The sequence below is a fragment of the Peromyscus eremicus genome, chromosome 19, assembly GCF_949786415.1.
Source record: "Peromyscus eremicus chromosome 19, PerEre_H2_v1, whole genome shotgun sequence".
NCBI classification, from domain to species: domain Eukaryota; kingdom Metazoa; phylum Chordata; class Mammalia; order Rodentia; family Cricetidae; genus Peromyscus; species Peromyscus eremicus.
This window is the reverse complement of record NC_081435.1, coordinates 65,395,675-65,414,991: the sequence shown is the minus strand read 5'-3', so window position 1 is coordinate 65,414,991 and position 19,317 is coordinate 65,395,675. Positions and strand designations below refer to the sequence as shown.

General features: G+C 42.1%; 1 protein-coding gene across 2 annotated transcripts in view; it reads right to left on the bottom strand.

Moving 5' to 3' along the window:
* Positions 1-19,317, bottom strand: part of Epg5 (ectopic P-granules 5 autophagy tethering factor) — a 95,905-nt gene that overhangs the window by 32,290 nt on the left and 44,298 nt on the right. For both annotated transcript variants that reach the window (XM_059245890.1, XM_059245891.1), the window contains exons 22-27: positions 17,343-17,509; positions 15,853-16,074; positions 14,242-14,365; positions 9,582-9,726; positions 5,768-5,939; positions 4,619-4,781 (exon numbers count right to left, since the gene is read on the bottom strand). In XM_059245890.1, coding sequence (XP_059101873.1) covers positions 4,619-4,781; positions 5,768-5,939; positions 9,582-9,726; positions 14,242-14,365; positions 15,853-16,074; positions 17,343-17,509 — 993 coding nt within the window. The remainder of the gene's footprint in view (positions 1-4,618; positions 4,782-5,767; positions 5,940-9,581; positions 9,727-14,241; positions 14,366-15,852; positions 16,075-17,342; positions 17,510-19,317) is intronic.

The following is a 19,317-nucleotide window of genomic DNA, read 5'->3' as shown; positions in this document are numbered from 1 at the left end:
TTTACAAAATGGGAGGCCCTCAGTGGGTCTTTTCCACCTTTTATTTCTAGGAATGGAAAATTGTTCACTTGAAAATAAATCAATCCTGGGTCTAGCAAACATGCCCTACAATACCAACTACAACAAAAAGAATCGTTCATAAATCACTCCATTTCCTCAGGGAATATCCCTGAACGATGAAAGGCTGCTGCTGGGACTAGAGACCACAGAAGAAACACGTCTCACTTCTCATAAAACACATTCCACTTTTGAATACTCCAAATAAGTTATACAAGTTCAAAGACTTGCAGACAGCTAGAAAATCCAGAAAATTTTTAAGTAAGAAAATGAGGTAATATGAAATCTTTATAAATGAACCATTAAAAATTATATTGTAAAATTCACTGTAGAATGATTTTCCCATGAAACTAACATTTAGAAACTGATCCCCAACAAAATGTTCAGTCAAGATCATGGGTTCTATAGTGACTACGACTCAGAGAGAAAGCAGTATCTGTGCTTGTTTAAAGTGAGCCTTCCTGTCATTACCAACGCCCTCAGAACACACTGCTCGTCTTGAAAAAGGAGAGCTGAAGCAGTTAAAACGAAATGGGGGCCTGGCAATACTGAATGTGCAAAGCACAGGTCCTGAATGAGGTGGGTACGAGGCCTGGAGACACAGCTTGGTGATAAAGCACCTGCCTATGTATAAGGTTCTGGGTTCAATCCTCAGCAACATAACAAAACTGACCTTTGATGGCTGCCTGACTTCTAACAATGCAGCTGTGAGACCTGGAATGTCTGTTAGTAAATGTGAACCTGTTTCTCTAACTCATCTTCATTCTGTAAAAGTTAAGTGAGATACTGTAAGCAAAGCGCCTCAGAGAATTCCAGTGTATAAGGGACATGAAGGACTCTCACAGGTTGGAAAAGGCAGTGGTATCATACAACGCAACATCCCTTCTGCTCTTCAAGAATGAGCACTAGGGAAAAACCTGTATTCAAGTGCAAAGGTCAGTTGAGGTTTGTACGCTAAACATTAAGATGCTTAAACGGACCAAAAAGTAACCATAAGGAAAGAATGACTACAACTTACTAGGAAAAAGTTTCAATGTCCATATCATTCATAGTCAAACACTATCCACAGAGTTCCTGAAACACTGAAGAATGCACCACGAAGTTTATAATCTACAGCTTCCTACGAACTCATCCCTGACCATGAAGCACTGACAATACAAACACAAATAAGACACTGTCCCTGATCTCCTGTGACTCAAAACCTACCAACAGCTATAGAATTAACAACAACAACAACACGCAGCATCATTAACAGAACCCTGACAAGTCGTAAGCCAGTGGCTTTCGCTGATTTACTCCAGGTATCTACCATGCACTGGAAGGTGCCCTAGACGATCTAGATAGATGACATATGCATGAGTAAAAAAGCTATTCCCACAGAACTCTGTCTGGCAGGGAAAAAAAGTGTAGACAACACACTGAGTACAAGCTGCTTTGAGAGGAAGGGTTTGTCAGTCTGACCGGAAAAGACTTCTCAAATGCAGCTCCACCACAAGTGTGGAGGCTAGGACAGGAACATGGAGGACAGATGCAGCAGAGTCAGGGGAACAGTGTGACCACATGTACATCAGAGAACGGATAAAGTCTAAGTGGCTAAAAAACAGACTGCTTGAGAAGAGGTCTAGAGTTTTCAAAGGCGATTCCTCACCTATAAAAAGACCAAAAGCAGGCTACGGAGGGCTGTTGGACACTGGAGGGCCACTGTGGGTTTAAAGTCTGGAAATGAAGTCAGAACTGAGACTAGAGAGATGAATGGTAAAAGAATGGACAGTAGAGAGAGGGCTGTAGGCAGAAGGCCTAGCATGGTAGCTCAGCAGGCCTGTGGTGGGCTACTGGAAGGCAGCAGTAATAAAAACAAAGAGAAGGAAATCACTTTAAATCAGTTCCACAGGCCAAACCAATATGTTTGGAAAGGAACAAGACAGGAAATGTGGCACAGGAAGTGTGGTGTGGGGTGGAGTATGGGGAAGGGACGACAACATGGCCAGACTTTCCTCTTGGAGACCAGGTAGGAGGACTGCAGGTAGAACAGGTTTGGAGGGTAGAATTAGATTAGTGTGGGACCTGTGAGGTTATCTAGAAGTGGGCAGGTAGACATCTCGATGTGGAACTGGAAGAGAATCCTTGACCAGGCTCATCAGTATGCCCAAACTTCATGACTGTGGGTTTCCATTTTATTCTAGAACCTTGCTCTTAGCTGTTAATGAGTACACAAGAAAAATAATTTTATCTTCAATTCCTAAAAATATCAGCCAGCAAGTATTATGCAGAGACAATTAGGAATGGTTATATAACTATCAAAAATAAATTATTTTCAAGTCTCAGACTACAAAGTTGTTTGCTATCTGCATGCTTTAATTCCCTGGCACATCTGCATTATCAAGCAAATTTGCCACTGTAGACAATAAGTTGTCACAGGAGCCCTGAAGGTTAAGTCTCCACTTCTGGGTTTTCCCAAACTGAACTACAGTCAGGCCACTAGTGTGCAACCAGCAGAAAACTAAAACTTGCTTTAAGAGAACTAGAGTATTTCTCATGAGGTTATGGCCACAGACAGCAACTTTCCCAAGTCTTAACACAAACGCCTTCGCCCTTCTCCTTCCTTGTGTGCGCTTTCCTACAACCTCCCCTCTTCTCTTCTCTCTTGAAGCAAGTTCCTCTTCCACAGCTCAGGTTGGCTTCAAACGCTCAGTGCTCCGGCCTCAGCCTCTCAAGAGCTGGGATTATAGACATGTGCCACTGCACCTGGCTTCCTCTGAACACCCCCCCCCCCCCCGCTTCATCCCCAACCTTGCTTTATTCTAGGGAACCCTCTGCCTTCTTTTATTAAAATACTAGCAACTGCCATTCTTCTGAGAAAAGAAGGCACACATGTGCATAATAACTTCACTCCAGTGGAAAGTTACTTTGAAGGTATTTTTAGAAGGGATTCCTTTTCATCTCAAAATTAACAAAACACCAATTTACAAAAGAAATTTCAATTCAGGGGTTCAGATATAAAAGACTATGATCACGGCTAAGCCCTGCTCCTCCTGGTGCTATTACCCACTGCCAGACTCTGGAGTTCACAGGCCAGGGCAAGAGACCTAGGCTTTTCATCCCAGCACTCAGGAGCAGAGGCAGGTGGATCTCTGTGAGTCTAAGGCCAGCCTGGTCTACAGAACGGATTCCAGGACAGCCATGGCTACAAAGTGAGACCCTGTCTCAAAAAATAAAAACAAATAAATGAAAAACAAACAAAACCCCGAGCTTAGTAATAAAACATCTCCCTTTTATTTGACCAGCTACATCTCAACTTCTTCCTATCCTGTCTAACTCCACCCTAAGCTAATGGCTTTTCTCCCAGCTTCACAACTTCAGTGAATGACCTTTCTTTTAAATACCTCTACCCAGTCAGTCAGCATTGATAATTGAGGGGAAACTCACTGAAGGAAAACTAACCTTTGGAAGACTTTTTGGAGTCTGACCTGCCTCAGTACAAGGTGAGAACATCAGCTGAAGTTGTCTTGACTTACAAGTCAATCCTTTACCATTAGATGCATATAATATAAACAAAAATCTGAAATAAACTTCAAAGGATTGAAAAAAACAGAAATCTAACAGGTTATTTTAGAAAAGGTATTTTAGAGGAAGCAGTGTTCCACAGAAAGCAATATAGAATAAACTAGTTAGGGGTGGGATTTCTAAGAGATAATCAAGGATGAGCAAATAAATGACTCAATTGCTCACAACTAACAGAAAGTGCTATTGTGCAAATGGGGTCAGGCAGCAGGCAGGCCTATCTCCAAATGTCCCTCCTCCAGCTCAGAAAATACTGCTGAGGGGAGAGGTACCCCACTATATGGGAAAATCAAGATAATCAAATAAGCTACATAAAATGTTTAGACAGAGTCAGGTTTGAAGTAAGTGCTGCATAGGCTAGCTTAGGCTCAGTTTCCATTCTGCTCTAAAGATATGTCAGAAACAACTTCTGTCTATATAACGAGACGACAGGCAGTTGGATTTTTTAGACAGATTGCAACATATCTCATTTACCTCCTGGCAAGCTCTGCTTCCCAGACTCGTCCTCAGTAGCTGCCTGCTGCCCCTACCAGCAGGTTCAGCCTTCCCCATGGGACCCTGGCCACTTTAGTCCCCAGAGCAGCTGACACTGCCTGCTCTAACTGGGCCTCCACAGCAGCACAGAAGGCCATCCTATTATTTCTTCTAACTATACCCAAAACACTATCATCAAATCTTAGGAGGAACCATTTAAGCATCCTGGGAACCTTCCAAATGATTTTCCTTTTTGGAATTCCTCATTGAGTACCTTCTTGCAGGCCACACCTGTCACAGAATGTGTTCTGGAGCTACATTTGCACAAAAATAAGTCCTTTTGTTAGCTGTGGGAAATTGAGGACAACTTATTTTGCTCTCTGAGTATTTTCACTCTCCCTAAAACTCTAAAACTGTTTTGGGACACAGGACACATGTTCTTCTCCTTTGGATCTTTCTCAGCAAAATGCCAATATAAGGGACTCCATTAAAGTTCTCTAGATTATGAAAAAATTAACACTCTCACCTGGACTGTCACGACTGCTGCTCCTTGGCACTTCTTCCCAGCACTGCCTCTGCACTCCAAATGCAGGGTGGTCTGCTCTTCTCGGTTAACGTACTGTTTGGGCATGGTCTCCAACAGCTCGCCGTCCAGGGCAACCTGCTGAGACTCTCGGAGAGCGGCAGTTCTGAAAAGCAACCCATGTGAGAAAACAAAGTCAAGGAAGGTTATATAAGAAGTGATCAAGGGGTTGGGACTGGAGAGATGGCTCAGCACTCAAGAGTACTAGCTGGTCTTCCAGAGGACCTAGGCACAATACTCAGCATCAATACCCAGCATCCTCACGGCAGCTCACAACCTTCTGCAACTTCTGGTTCAATACTCCATTACCAAGGAGAGAGGGTCATATCATGTCAATAATATATTGACAGGTAATATACATAGCATGTCAATAACATATTGGCAGGCAATTACTCATGTATGCATATAATATATAAGCATCAAATGCCTGAATCAAATATATCCAAAGAAAACTGTCAATAAAAGAAATGATTCACAAGGGATTTGTAAAAACTAAGCTTGTTTGTTGTTAATAAAACAGTCTTGCCCACATATACTCTTCAAGAGTACAATTAAGAACCAAACTCTAAACAGTTGATTATTCTGTATGTACCATGTGAACTCCAAATGATTTCCCTACCCCTTGACCAAATACCTATGTGAATTTACTAAAAACTGAGGCAGAGAGCAAAGCAATGATACAAGAATGTAAACTTCATGTTGACCTCTTCGAACACCATCTTTCCAGTATCAGATGATTTCTGAGAGAAATCATAAAATGTCTCAGCCAGAACTACTGACCTCAGAAACAACCCCACAGGAAATATGTGAGATTGATAGCATGAGTACCACATAGCATGAAATTAAAAAACCTGTCACAGGGACTGGAGAGATGGCTCAGTAAGAGCATGTACTGTGTTTCCACAGCACCCAAGTTTGGTTCCTAGCACCCATTTCCTATGGCTCACACTGCCTGTAACTCCAGCTGTAGGGGATCAACATTTCTGGCCTTTGTGCATGCTTGTGCTCATGCTCATTCACCCAAACACTAAATCATCACAGCTGACAACGCAACAAGCAGGAAGTCTGATCCGCAAGGCCTCGTGCTCTTACCTGGCATGCTGCTGCAACAGGTTCAGGTCTGTGCACATGAGCTGGGTAGTGTCCTTCTGACTCAACAGCACGGCGGAGGGAATGAGAGGCACAGGAGGCCTCACGGGGTGCAGGACAAGAGGAGGATGGGGGGCCTCGTGCTTCCGTAAGTTACTTAGAACCCTTTCTTTAGCTGAAAGAAAAGCCGTATTTACTCAGAAATGGGTACCAAGGGGTGGTAATGCACTAAATAGATACAAAGCCCTGGTATATTACTCTGATAAAGACTGGTAGAGATTTTCAGAATAGTTCCTTAGGCAAAGGGAGCCTAAATGGATGGTTAAATTTGGGTTTCTTTCGAGTTTTGAATAAGTCCCCACAAGCCCAATAATAGGCTACGAGGAGCTAGGTATCAGGAGCATGACTGGAAGGACGACCTGAGTCCAACACAGAGAACCTACATCAAAAAACACAGGACTGGGCCCAGTGGCTTCCATCTGTAACCCCAGGGATGGCAAGGCAGAAAACAGCTAGATCCCTGGCACTTGCTAGCCAGCCAGGCTGGCCTATTCAGTGAGCTCCAGGCCAACAGGAGACTTGTCTCAAAAAGCAAGGTTCAAAGACTCACATTCAAGATGGACCTCTGCTTCTACATGTGTGCATGAGCACTAACACACACATGCACACTCTTGCCCCCTCCCCAACACATACAGAATTTATCATCTACTGGTTAAAGAGCAAAGGCTCACGATCTTAAACAACTACTCTAGACAGTCTTGCATGACATGTTAGCTTGAACTTCATGTTAGCATGTGGTGATCTACTGAGCAAATGTAAGCAGCTAGCCTCTGGGTAACGAATGGGGTCAGTTCAGAGGTACGTAGTTTAATACCACTATCCTGAGAAATAAGTGAGAAAGGACTGGGCATTACAGAACAGAGCAGAAGAAAAATCTGAGACTCCATCAAATTTTAAACAGGAGAGTGGAAAGTGTGAGGAATGAAATGTTCATAAAGTCCTGTATAGCCTATACTTACACAGTCAGACAGTGAGCACGACTTACTCATAAAACGACTTATAGAGTCCAAATAAGCAGCAGTCTAGTGCTCTGAAAGAAAACTAAAGGTGTTGGAACCGTACAACTCTGCAGTGATCGCACCGTCTCAGACTGACTCATCAAACCGAAATGCTTCCATTCCTAATAGAAAGCTCATACAAATTCCCACTTCCCTCTCTTCACCACACTACACACAAACCACCAGCAGTAAGTGGGGAACTGAAGAACATGAAGACCGATGCTGTCACCTCCCAATCCCTTTCACTGCGACAGAAAAGAAAGGGAAAGGTCAAGGGAACTTCAACTCAGTAAGTCGTCAACAAAACCTTAAGGGACTGCTGTGAATTTACAGTTTTGTTCCAAATATAACAGTGAGTTTTCTATTCTTGTTGAAAAGTAAAACTAAAGTTAACAGCCATGATTTGCATAATAACATTTGTATTGCGTGCACCCCAAACAGATGGAATTAGCATTCCAAAAAGGTCAAGAGCAGCACTGAGTGTATAGCTTGTATTGGTCCACTAAAACTACCACTGCTTGCACAGGTTTGGTAAAGTTGGAGAGTTACCATTTGATAAGATTTGTGACATCATAGGGTATGACGTTAAGAGAAAAACTAGGGGCTCTTTCTAATCCACTGTAACTTATCATAAAAGAAAAATCAAGGATAACATATACTCACATATCATCCTCTCACTTATTATTATCTCCTGTTGGTTTAGAGACAGGCTCTCACTCTGTTGTAGTCCTGGTTGGCCTGCAACTCTATATAGACCAGGCTGGTCTCAAACTCACACAGACCCATCTGTCTCTGCCTCCCAGATGCTGGGGCTAAAGGCTAAAACCTCCACACCTAGCCAAGTGAATTTTTTGAACAAAAGAGAAAAAAAATAAATTCAGGGTATATTTAACTATAATCACCACTCTCGATCAAAACTGGTGGAAATACTGAAGTCTACAAAACAAATTTGAGAAAAAGATCCTGGTGTCACAAAAACACTGGTAAAAATCTTTCCTACAATTTCAAATATATGTTTAATCATTTGATAAATCACATTTGATTATGCAACCATAATCTTATATGAGAAAAAACTTCAATTTATCTATAAACCCAAGCATTTTTTTGGAATTTCAAACTGTAATGATTACTTAGAACCAAGAAATAGGGCACTGACCGTGAGCGACATCTCTACAGCCAGACAGTGCCACTTCCCAGCTCTGTGAGCCACACGGACAGTCACCCACCACCCCGCCCAGGCTCCCTCACTGCTCCATGGAGAGGGCCTGCACTGGGTTGCAGTGAGGACTGAGTTCACACAGACGGAGTACTTTTCAGGCAGCGTGAACAGGAGCGCTGCCGGCCCTTGCGGCGCCGGCCCTTGCGCTCCTCGTTCAGCAAACACCCAGCAATAGACGACTCACTATCTGTATGGCCAAGCTGAGGGCAGCTTCCTATCTTCCTCTGTACCTTCCCACAGTGCTTTCTGATGTACACACATAAGTTTTACAATCACACAATGCTTCTGGAGGACAAACAAGGAAAGAACTATTGGAATTTCAGAAAATGTTGGTGCCTTAAACAAAACTGTTCAGCAAATGAGTGAACTGAAACCTAGCGAGGGTCTTTTTTTTCTCTTAACAAGTTGATTGGGGCAAAGTTGAAATAAAAGAATATTTCTGCCTCTCCATTTTAGTACACTGTAATTGCAATGTTAGCAACAATTTATAATTTTATTATACATCTTACATTCTAAAAATATATTCCATAATTAATGTTAAACATAAGCTCAGATACAACTTTCCATGTTTTAAAATTGGGCATAGCCAGCAACTCTGTAGCTTAAATGGCCTTTTTGGCCTGGCCTGGAGCGCTAACTGATAATTTAAATGCATTGTCTTTCTAGGAAAATGAGCTGCAAGAAACAAGCAGCCTTTACAGAAGCATGTCTGTAATCCCAGCACTGGGGGACAGAGGAAGGAGGATCTCCTGATCTACATAGAAGCTCCAGGCCAGCCAGAGCTACAGAGTGAGACCAGGTCTCAAAAAAAAAAGAAAAAGAAAAAATTAATCTAAAACATTTGCATTCCATGGTAAGGATTTCAGATACAGAGAAAGAATTATGAAAGAAAAAAAAAAAAAAAACAACTTCTGAATGTTCAAATTGCAAACCCAAAGTAACTACATTTGAAGTTGCACTTTAAAAATAGTTTTGTAGTTAAAGTACATTTTTAGAGCATTGCGAAAGAAGTGAACCATGAGCCTGATTTTCAGCTGCAGGCAGAGTAACTAGAGTCTATGAGCACCTTTATGGAACAATTCTTTTATGGAGGGAGACTTCCCCTTCCAGGGTACGCAATGTATGAGCAAGAGGACAACGTAAGTGGCCACCTTGATTTGGAGGTAGATGCCACTTCAGAACACTGAGGCAGCAAGATAAGGGAACGGACGTGCTTGAAAGGTTCATGAGTCATTCGGCCGTCCTACTGCTCTGAGTCACCTGCCTCCAAACTTCCTTCCTGAGAGATAACTCATTACCACTCTTGTGTATGCCATTCAGGGTGTGGGTTCTACCCCTCAGTGGCAGACAAGTAAACATGGAACTTTTTCCCCAGCAACTTAAAATGTATTTGCTTGTTCTTTATTTTTATTGATTTTTTTCAAACCAAGAACCCTTAACGGACAATTCTCATTGGAGAGATAAGTGTGGAAATCTTAACCCTCGAAGGCTCTGACTCAAACTTTCTTTCTTTCAAAGGCGCTGATGCCACAGGACTCACCCAGCAAAGGATCAGTGAAATCCAGCTGTGCTGAAGAGCTGCAGGACAGAGAAGGCGATTCGAGCTTGGCCTGTGTCCACTGACCAACTGTCTCCTGGAACTCATGATGTATGCGCTCCATATTCAAATACTCCATCCACAGGTCCTAGAGTAGAGCCAAAGCGTGGTCACTCATACTACTATGAATTCACCTCAGTGAGCCTCTCAGTTTCAATGACGTGATCCACTAGGCTTCCAACATTAGCATGAGCAGCACTGTAAATGACCACCAACAATCTTCATAGCTTATATATATACACCATAATCAGAAAAAGACTACGTGCATATTAATTGTAAACATACACACACTACTAAGCTACTAAATTATGTGCATTATGAGCATATAAAGAAAACAGAACATTTTTAAAGTAAGATTTTAAAATAAATATAGGAGCTAGATTGCAGCAGTTAAGAATGCATACTGCTCATGCAGAGAACCTGAGCTCAGTTCCCAGGACCCATGTTACACAGCTCACAAGCACCTCTCAATCCAGCTCTGGGGAAGCTAAAACCTCTGGCCTCAGTGGGCAGCTGCATACATGGGCACATACCCTCCCACAGACACACAGACATACACAGAGAGGGACACACACAAAAAAAATGAATTTAAATTTAAAATAATTAAAAATAATAAAATTAAATCTTTAAAATGTTTAAAAGAAAATAAAGACACTGAAGCTAGGCACAACAGCTCAGGCCTGTAATCTCAGCTCTCAGGAGGCTAAGGCAAGAGGATTCCTGCAAATTCAAGGCCTGTGGTCTACATAGTAAGCGACAGTCCACCTGAGCTATAGAGCAAGACAGTGAATGATTTAAATGAATGATAAATTAATCTGGGTTAGATTAAACCAGATGAAATTAATGCAAATTTACAAGAAATACAGGAGAGAGAAGAGTATGTTAAACTACACCATGAAGGTAAAATCAGCAAAAATTAGAATGTGCAAACTCAATGGACAGAACAAGCCAGTCTCTTCAACAGATAAACTGTAAAGGGAAACAAAGAAAGAGTAAGAAAACCTATAGATTAAACAGACCTATCAACCACTCTCAAAATGTGGGTCCTGATTCAAACTGCAAAATAAATAAAAACAAAACCTACAGAGCTAGAAAGATGGATTATCCACTAAGCACACTTGCAGAGGACTTAGGTTTGGTACACAGAACCTAAGTGTACCACGTGGTGGATCACAATTGTCTGCAACTCCAGTTCCAAGGGATCCATCACCCTCTTCTGGCCTCTGTGGGCACACAGACTAATACACAGGCAAAAGACTCATAACCAGAAAATATAAATAAATAGATAGATAGATAGATAGATAGATAGATAGATAGATAGATAGATAGATAAACCTTAATGACATTTATGAGACAACTGAAATTTAACAGGCTCTAAGTCTGGTTTCCTCTATAGCTTATCTGCTTCTCTACCAGAAGTTATCTGTAGACTAAATCTGGAGAACATCTGATATATAAAGATTTTAAAAGATAAGGGATACCATAACTCAACATTTACATCTGTCTTTATTTTTAAAAAATATTCTTAAGATTTAATTTTGTTATTTTTAATTATTTTTATTTAATTTTATACTTAATTAGGTGTCTGTGTGTATGTGTGTGTGTCTGTGTCTATGGGTGCATAGGAATGTGAGGGGATGGACAGGTACATTCATTGAAGCATTCTATTTTTCCATATGATAAAATATAGTCATTAAAAAGGGAAAATAGGCTGGGCATGGTGGCACACACCTATAATCTCACCAACCAAGAGGCTGAGATAAGAGGATTGCCCCAAGTTTGAGGCTAGCCTGGGCTACACAAAGGAAATCCTATCTCAAAAATTTAAAAAAAAAAAAACTAAAAATAAAAAGGTGCAATAGTGAGTGGGCTGTTCTTCCAAGTTCTGTACTCCACAGATCCCCAGGGGTTGCTCACATTAGAACAGGCACTCTTCCAGAAACAAGAAGCCAGAAATAAAATATACTAACAATGTGGTTATGTGGCTCATGACTTACTTGCTCTTTCTGAACTTCAAATGTGCTAAGGATGTCTCTATGCTCAAGCTTCTCAATCAGGCATTGCTACCAAGTCCCAAATCACTAATTCCAAGCAGACTGCAAGACAAGATGCTATAGTTCCACTGAGGTCCTGCTCACAGCAGTCCTGCTGCACCCAACTGTGGCAGACCCTGTTACTGTGTAGACCCACCTCCCTTAAATGGAGTGGCTCTGTCACCCTGTCTGCACCCATGCTGAGAACACCTGACAGAGGCAAGTAACTAAGACACAAAACAGCCCAGAGCTTGAACTTAGACAAAAAAGGAGTCGTGTGTCAAACGGTAAGCAAAGACTGATTTCAGGAGAGAAGGGTGAGGCTGCTAGTGCAGCTCACTGGGAAAGTCCTTGCCTTGCCCAAAGTTCTGGGTTCTAGCCACAGTATCTTAAAGAGGAAAGGAGGCAGCAGAAACCATCACTTGTCTGGAGGCTGAGGAACCAAGAAAGTTACGGCATTTTTTAAATACTTTATTTCATAATTAATGTGTATCTGTCTGGTGGGTATGTGCACATGAGTTCAGGATCCCCCAGAGCTAGAGTCACAGGTAGTTATGAGTCACCTGACATGGGGCTAGGAATTGAATTCAGGTTCTCTGCAAGAACAGTTTGGGCTCCTAACCAGTGAGCTATTTCTGTAGCCCACAAGGTTACTGTCTTTAAAGCACCCGTGTGTCTACCCTTTGTAAGGCTTGGGTGAAGATTTAAAATGCAGAGCACTAGAAGAAATGAGTGAGGGCAGCACTCCGGACTCAGGCCACCAAACTCACTTCTCCTGCTCCCCTGCCTTTTACTGCCAGCCTTATCTCTGAGGCTTACACATCCTCTCTCCGGGTTGTTACACCTTTAGTCTGTTTCCTAACTTAACATTCTCCTACCATTAAGCCCACTTTCTCTACCTGGCCCATTCCTGAATTCTCCATCTCTTATCTCCCTCCAGGTTGCCTCCCTGACAGAGCTCTCAATTGAAGGCTACAGGCATTTCCTCTTCTCACATTCCTTTCCTTGGTAAATGGCTCTTCCAGATAACCCAAGTTGGTGTTGGGAGGACTAGACATTCTTATACATGTAATCAATTCAAAATCCTTCCTCTGGGGTTCAAGTGAGATTGCTCAGTGGGTAAGAGCACTAACTGCTTTTACAGTTTCCAGCACCTACATCAGGTAGCTCACAATTGCCTATAACTCCAGTTCCAGGGGATCTGATACCCTGTAACCTCCAACGGTGGTACCTGCCCACACATGGCACTCTTAAACTCACTCAGGCACACATACATATAAATAATAAATCATTTTTAAAAGGCTACTCCATCTACTTAACCATTGCCATAGTTCTCTAAAGGCTTCAAAATAAAACCCAAGTTCTTTACAAAGCTATTCATGGCCGTAACGATTTCACCCTAGTTGGCATCTGTAGTTCTTTCTACCTGTCTGCTCGGCTGCTACATCCTCGCCACACCACTGTGGGCATGTTGTGGTTTGGCATGGATTGGTCTTTTATCACTTGACACCTTCTCTGTCACTCTCAATCACCATGTGTTTCCTCCAAACCTCACCAAGCTCCCATTGTCGTTCAGAGCTTGGCTCACAAGTTACCACTTCAGGCTGGGTCTCAATGGGTTCACAGAACACCACTGGCATTTTACTCCCAGTCTGGCTCACAGATGGGATCATTGCACGTTAGCTCTCCCACCGGACAGGCAGGGACTGCATCAGATTTCTTTTACCATCTTTGGCATTAGTTACCTGGCACTCAATAAACACTGGTGTAAGAAAGAGAAGAATAAAGGGAGGAAAGAAAGACAAATATGTCTACTGGAGATGAAATTCTATGTACAGTGTGGAAATAGACAGGTTTCAGGAACCAAATGAAAATCCCCATGTCTTAGAAGCTACTAAACCATATCCAGTGTAGGGTCAACAACCGCCAGAATTCAGCCCCTAGATAAAATATCCCCGAGAGAGGACTTCTTTCCTGCTTTCATGCCTCCTCCAGGCTAGCTACAGACACTTGAAGGAAACTGGGACTACAAGTTAGGGCTGAAAGAGTCAAAGGCGTCGGTGTGTGCCAGAAAGAAGACCTATCAGGACACACAGCAAGTAGAATCAAGTGGCTCTAGAAAGACAGTCAGAACTAGACCCTGACCAGAAAGCCTCTCCATCACCTCCCCGGGCTGACCTATGTCATACATAAATTTAAAATTCATTCCTGTGCTTCTGACGTTAGAGATGGCTGCTGAAGTGTTCAGCTGGTCACACTTCAAATAACAGTCAAACAAAGGCTGTGTTTCTTCGAACTCAGGTTACAAAAAGCCCTAGAACAAGCTTCAGGCCTTCAAGTGAGGGCATTACAGAGCTGGAGATTTAAGAGGGAATATCCTGTCAAAAGATTCATACACACACACACACACACACACACACACACACACACACACTGACAAAACCCATCAAAATGACTGTGTATGATCACCATTCTGTATCAGTAAGCAGTTTTACTATTGGGTGATGACTATGTAGTTCAATTTACATTTAGAAATGAAAAAAAAAAAAAAGGTATTGTCATAGTTTTACCTGCTGATTCTGCATCACTTTTGCTAGCCTGTGAATATCATAATGCTTTGGTAAAGAAGGAATATAGGTATCTCCTTTTTGAAAATTTTCATCTTCTAGCCATAATATATATACATTGAAGAGCCTAAAAGATAAAAACACAATTACATAGAAGTAAAAAGATGTGCAATCAAATGTCGTTTCTTATATTACTAAGAACTCTGGCACCACTATGTGAGAGTAAAGAAAGGCTTCCATGAAGAAATGTGTCTAGCAGCCACTGATTCTCCTAAGAAACTCGCAATGAGAGACCTCACATGCCATTAAAACAGCATCCAGCTTATGTAAAAGGTCTGAAAGGGGGCTCTGGGAAATGCAGAGACATACCTGGAGGAGTGCTTATACCACAGCCCTAGGATCTGAACTCAGAGCTTTGCTATCCTGGTTGAGTCAGACACAGCCAGCCTTAGTGCTTGGAAAATACCAAAAACTAGTTTCTATCCAACTGCAAGCACTTGCCAGCTTAACAGCAACGGCCACTCCTGTCTCAAGGAAACCATAAATAAAACCGTGGATATGTGCACCTTGTTCTCATTAAACAGGAATATTTTTTAAAGCCAGGCTTACAAAGTATGCCTTTAATTTTAAATATATTTTAACAGTTTGTTTCTGTTTTGCTTTTTCAGAGAACAGAGCCATCTATTAGCTAAGACCACTGGTATCCAAGGCATTGTTTGAGTAACAGCATGGAGAACTGGTTGGCAGACACAGATGACCAAAAGGCAGCCTGGGGTAGCTCTGGTCAACAAAATGGAAAATTACCTCCTTTACCAGCAGTACAGTGTGTCGAGGAAGAGAGCTACAAACAAGGCTGGTGTATGCACAGATTTCTCTTCCAGCTCCTGACTCGGGAATACAGGTACTTTCTAAACACCCATAGAGGGAGTTTGAAAGAGGGAGAGGGAGTATCAAAGACCTAAAATGTTCCAAGAGAAAACCTTCTAGTAAAAGTGGTTCAAAATAAAATGGGGGATGAGAGTCCTTTAACCACTCAAGATAAGCTCAGGGGCCCCAGGGTCAAAGCAAGCCTGAGACCTGGGTTTCCTCACTCACTAAGGTGTTCTGTAATTGAGGACAATGCTTAACAGCCGTGTTTATGAGATCTTGCTTGAAGACAACTATTGGACTAAGTTAAATTTACAGGCAGAAACCACACTAACCAATCCTGGCTCACTCTGAAGTTCCAAACACTTAGGGCCAGGCCAATCTGTGCCTGCACTGATAAGCCCCTAGAACCTGTCAAGGATCAGCACTAAAGAACCCTGCCTTGGTCATTTCTTTCTTTTAACAGCTGTTTAAAAGGCTCTGGAAGTTGTATGCCTGTTACAATCAATCTGTTTTGGCTTACTTCTATTTTCACATAAGAAAGAGAAGGGTACCACCAGCCTTCTGGGTTATTACTCACACTCAACAAAGCTACATCCAAACTGCTGACTTACTTCTCATGAAAAACATTTCCAGGTATGAATCAGTGTCAAAGCTACATCCCAAATACAATCCAACAATTTAAGAGTAACATCTGAGCTCTGTATCAAAGCTAACCACTCCAGCATTGTGTCTGTGCCACCTTACCTCACTAGCTCCCTGTGCAGCTCTGGAGAAGTCAGGTAACCAGGGGTACCAGCCTGCTGCTCTGCTGTCCCTTCACTGCCCTCTGCTGGAACACGGAGGGCCTTGCTTGCAGCATAGTGGAAGTCAGCCACCTCAGTCAGGCGTCTCTTCATGTCTTTCAACAAATTGATATGCGAGGGACTTTGAAAAAACCTTCTTCCAATACAACCGTCTACGGGTAACCTTAAAAAGTATAAAGAGAGCCTATAACCTTCGAGCAGAAAATGTTCTAAGTGGTATAACACAGCAGTCAATTAGCAAGTTACCTTGTTATACCTCAAAGCTATTTTGAGAATCCAAAGAGATAGTAAATAAAGAGTTCCACTCAGCTGAGTCCATTTCTATGGTTCTAATTACCCATAGTCAACCATGGTACAAACAGAAAACTCCAGAAATAAGCAAACATACTTGGTTTTACTTTTTATTCCATTTAGTGTATGTGTGTGCGTGCATGCGCCTAAGTACAAGTGCACACATGCCATGTCATTAGTGTAAAAGCCAGAGGGCACCTTTTAAGAATTGGCCTTTCTCCTTCCACTCCGAGTTTCTGGGGTCAAACTCAAGTTATCAGGCTTGCACAGCAGACACCGCTACTCACTGAGCCATCTTGCCAGCCCTACCAATGTATGTTTTAATCAACTTTTATCACAGAATACTGCTATACTGAGCTTTCTTTGGCAGCACATATACTAAACTAGTATACTGTTGTAACTGTTTATCACATTACTAGTTACGCTGTTTATCTCTTACTATGCCTAATTTTATCAACTAAACTTTATCATAGGTATGTATGGAGAGTATGTAGAGTTTGGTACCAACTGAGTCTTCAAACATCTACAGGGCATCCTAGAGATAAGGGACAACTGCTGCCGGAAAGTGGCCTTAAAAATAATGAAACGCTACAAAGTCAGGGCATCAGTCTCGTTCATGAAGAACTCAAAATCCAAAAGTCCTCCTCTTTCTTTATGTTTCAAAGGAGTAAAGGAAGGTTGTGGATCTGGGAATGAACTAGGAGTTGAAGAGCAGTGCTTGGTACCAGTGCACAGCTTGGACAGGCCAGATTACCTTGCTATTCAACAGAACCATGCAACATCCTCATGCATAGCCAAGGGCTGCATTCCTATATCACTACTCTGTGCAAGGTCCCCTTGCAGGCCTCAGGGAGGTCACAGATGTAGCCTCAGTTTGGAGCATCTTCTCTCTCTGTGCACCTCCAGAGGTTCTCTGCTGAACCTTTCCCAGTTCCCAGGTGTTGTCCTTGACACGTTAGGAACAGAGGAGGGTAAAGAGAAGTTGCCATGGATACTCCAAACTCTGTTAAGATCAAGTCTAATAAGTATTGAACACAGAATTCTAGCTCTGTCAGAAGAGAATGACTCTAACTCATACTCCACAGCATACTGACTCAGAAGTGAGCTAACAGAAACTTACTACAGTACTGGGTACCATACCCATATTGTGGTCCTGGGCGGTGAAGATATAGGAGGAAGAACTTCTGCCAAATGAGTGGCAGAAGAGGATGATCAGAAGGTGTGGCCAGAGCCTGGTGGGCCCAGCGATAAATCATCATTCTCTGCAGGGATGGGGCGATGGGCAGCTTCAGCTGGAGCTGGGCTTTCTACAAGAGAACAGAACTTTAGCAACCCCCAAACAAACACAATCAAAACACTTTGTCTAAAGTTAAACATTTTGCTTTCACTACAGTTAAAAAAAAAAAAAAAGGTATCAAAATAGTTTCCCAAGCCCTCTAGCTGGCATTTTAACCTCTTTGGCAACAAGACCTGGGGCCCAGTTTTCTACTGTGAAGATATGTCAAAGACCCCAGAATCAAAATCTACCTGAGGAGTCATCTAAAGCACATGGATAGAGCTCAGTTAAGAGCATTTGCTTAGCATGCTGGAGACTGCATTCAATCCCAGTACTGTAGTGAACTAAGCCATAGGAGAAGGAGGATCAGAACTTCAATATCATTTTCAATTGCATTGTAAATTGGAGAACAGCCTGGGAATACCTAAGACCCTGTCTCAAACAAACAAACAAAAAATTCTAAAACTAGGCCAGGCGGTGGTGGCGCACGCCTTTAATCCCAGCACTCGGGAGGCAGAGCCAGGCGGATCTCTGTGAGTTCAAGGCCAGCCTGGACTACCAAGTGAGTCCCAGGAAAGGCGCAAAGCTACACAGAGAAACCCTGTCTCGAAAAAAAAAAAAAAAAAAAATTCTAAAACTAGCCTCATGTCAATGTCTGAAATTCCTTTGTATATAAAATATTACACAATGCTGTGGAATAATCCTTCTGTACATTGTAAAAATGTGTTGTTCTCATTGTTAATAAAAAGCTGATTGGCCAATAGCTAGGCAGGATTTTCAGGGCAGAAAGAATGCTGAGAAGAAGAAGGGTGGAGTCAGAGGAGTTGCCAGCCAGACACAGAGGAAGCAGGATTGTACAAAATGAGGTAACAAGCCATGAGCCACATGGTAGAACTTAGATAGAAAATACGGGTTAATTTAAGTTGTAAGAGCTAGTTAGTAATAAGCCTCAACTATCAGCAGAGCATTTATAATTAATATTAAGTATCTGTGTTGGTTATTTGGAAAATGGCGGGCAGGAAAGAAAAGTCCACCTAAATGGCACCCAAACGTCCAGCACCTAAATACACATAAGAACTAAGAATGCTTTAAGAAGGTTCTAAACACACAAAAATGGAGCCAAATGTGGCTTCCTAGTCTCATGTCTCTCATGCAGGCTGCAGTACAGAGATGTGTCTCCTGGCAGCTGCCAGCATGCCATGAGCTAAGCCACATGGCAGGTTCCCACAGTTTCTCACATGGGCCATGGTACAGAGAGGCATCTTCCAGCTGCTGCCTGAGGGCTTGAGCTGCCAGCATGAGCTCCACCAGCTCACTTCATGGCAGGTTTGAGGTTCTGCTCATGTAGACAGAAAAGATTACAGATATGCAGTAAAGAAAGATTCAGATGGGGGGATGGACCCCTAAATGGGTTACAGTGTGTTTAAAAATGTACAAAGGCTTGGGGGAGAAAAGAAAAAAGATATATACAGTCATAAAAAAAGAAAGCATAGTTTTAAAATAATAGAGTCCTTAAAAAGGGAGTAAATAGAAAAGAAAAAAAAGTCACATAAAGATGGGAAATACACAGAGAGTCTGGATCCTATATGTTATTCTGTTGTCTTTGAATTTTTTGGCAGCTAAGAGATACCACATTATAAAAGCTGCTAGACTAAACCAACCTATATATTTTAAAAATATCTTGACTTCAAAATTTAAGTCAAAGGTGTGTTGCTTTGGGGGAGAGGTTATGCTTTTATTGCCACAGGAAATGAGAAGCTGTAGATTCATTCCAGGTTAAAGATGATCAGATGTGATTAGAGAAGACACCCTGATCCTGGCTACAAACATAAAAAAAAT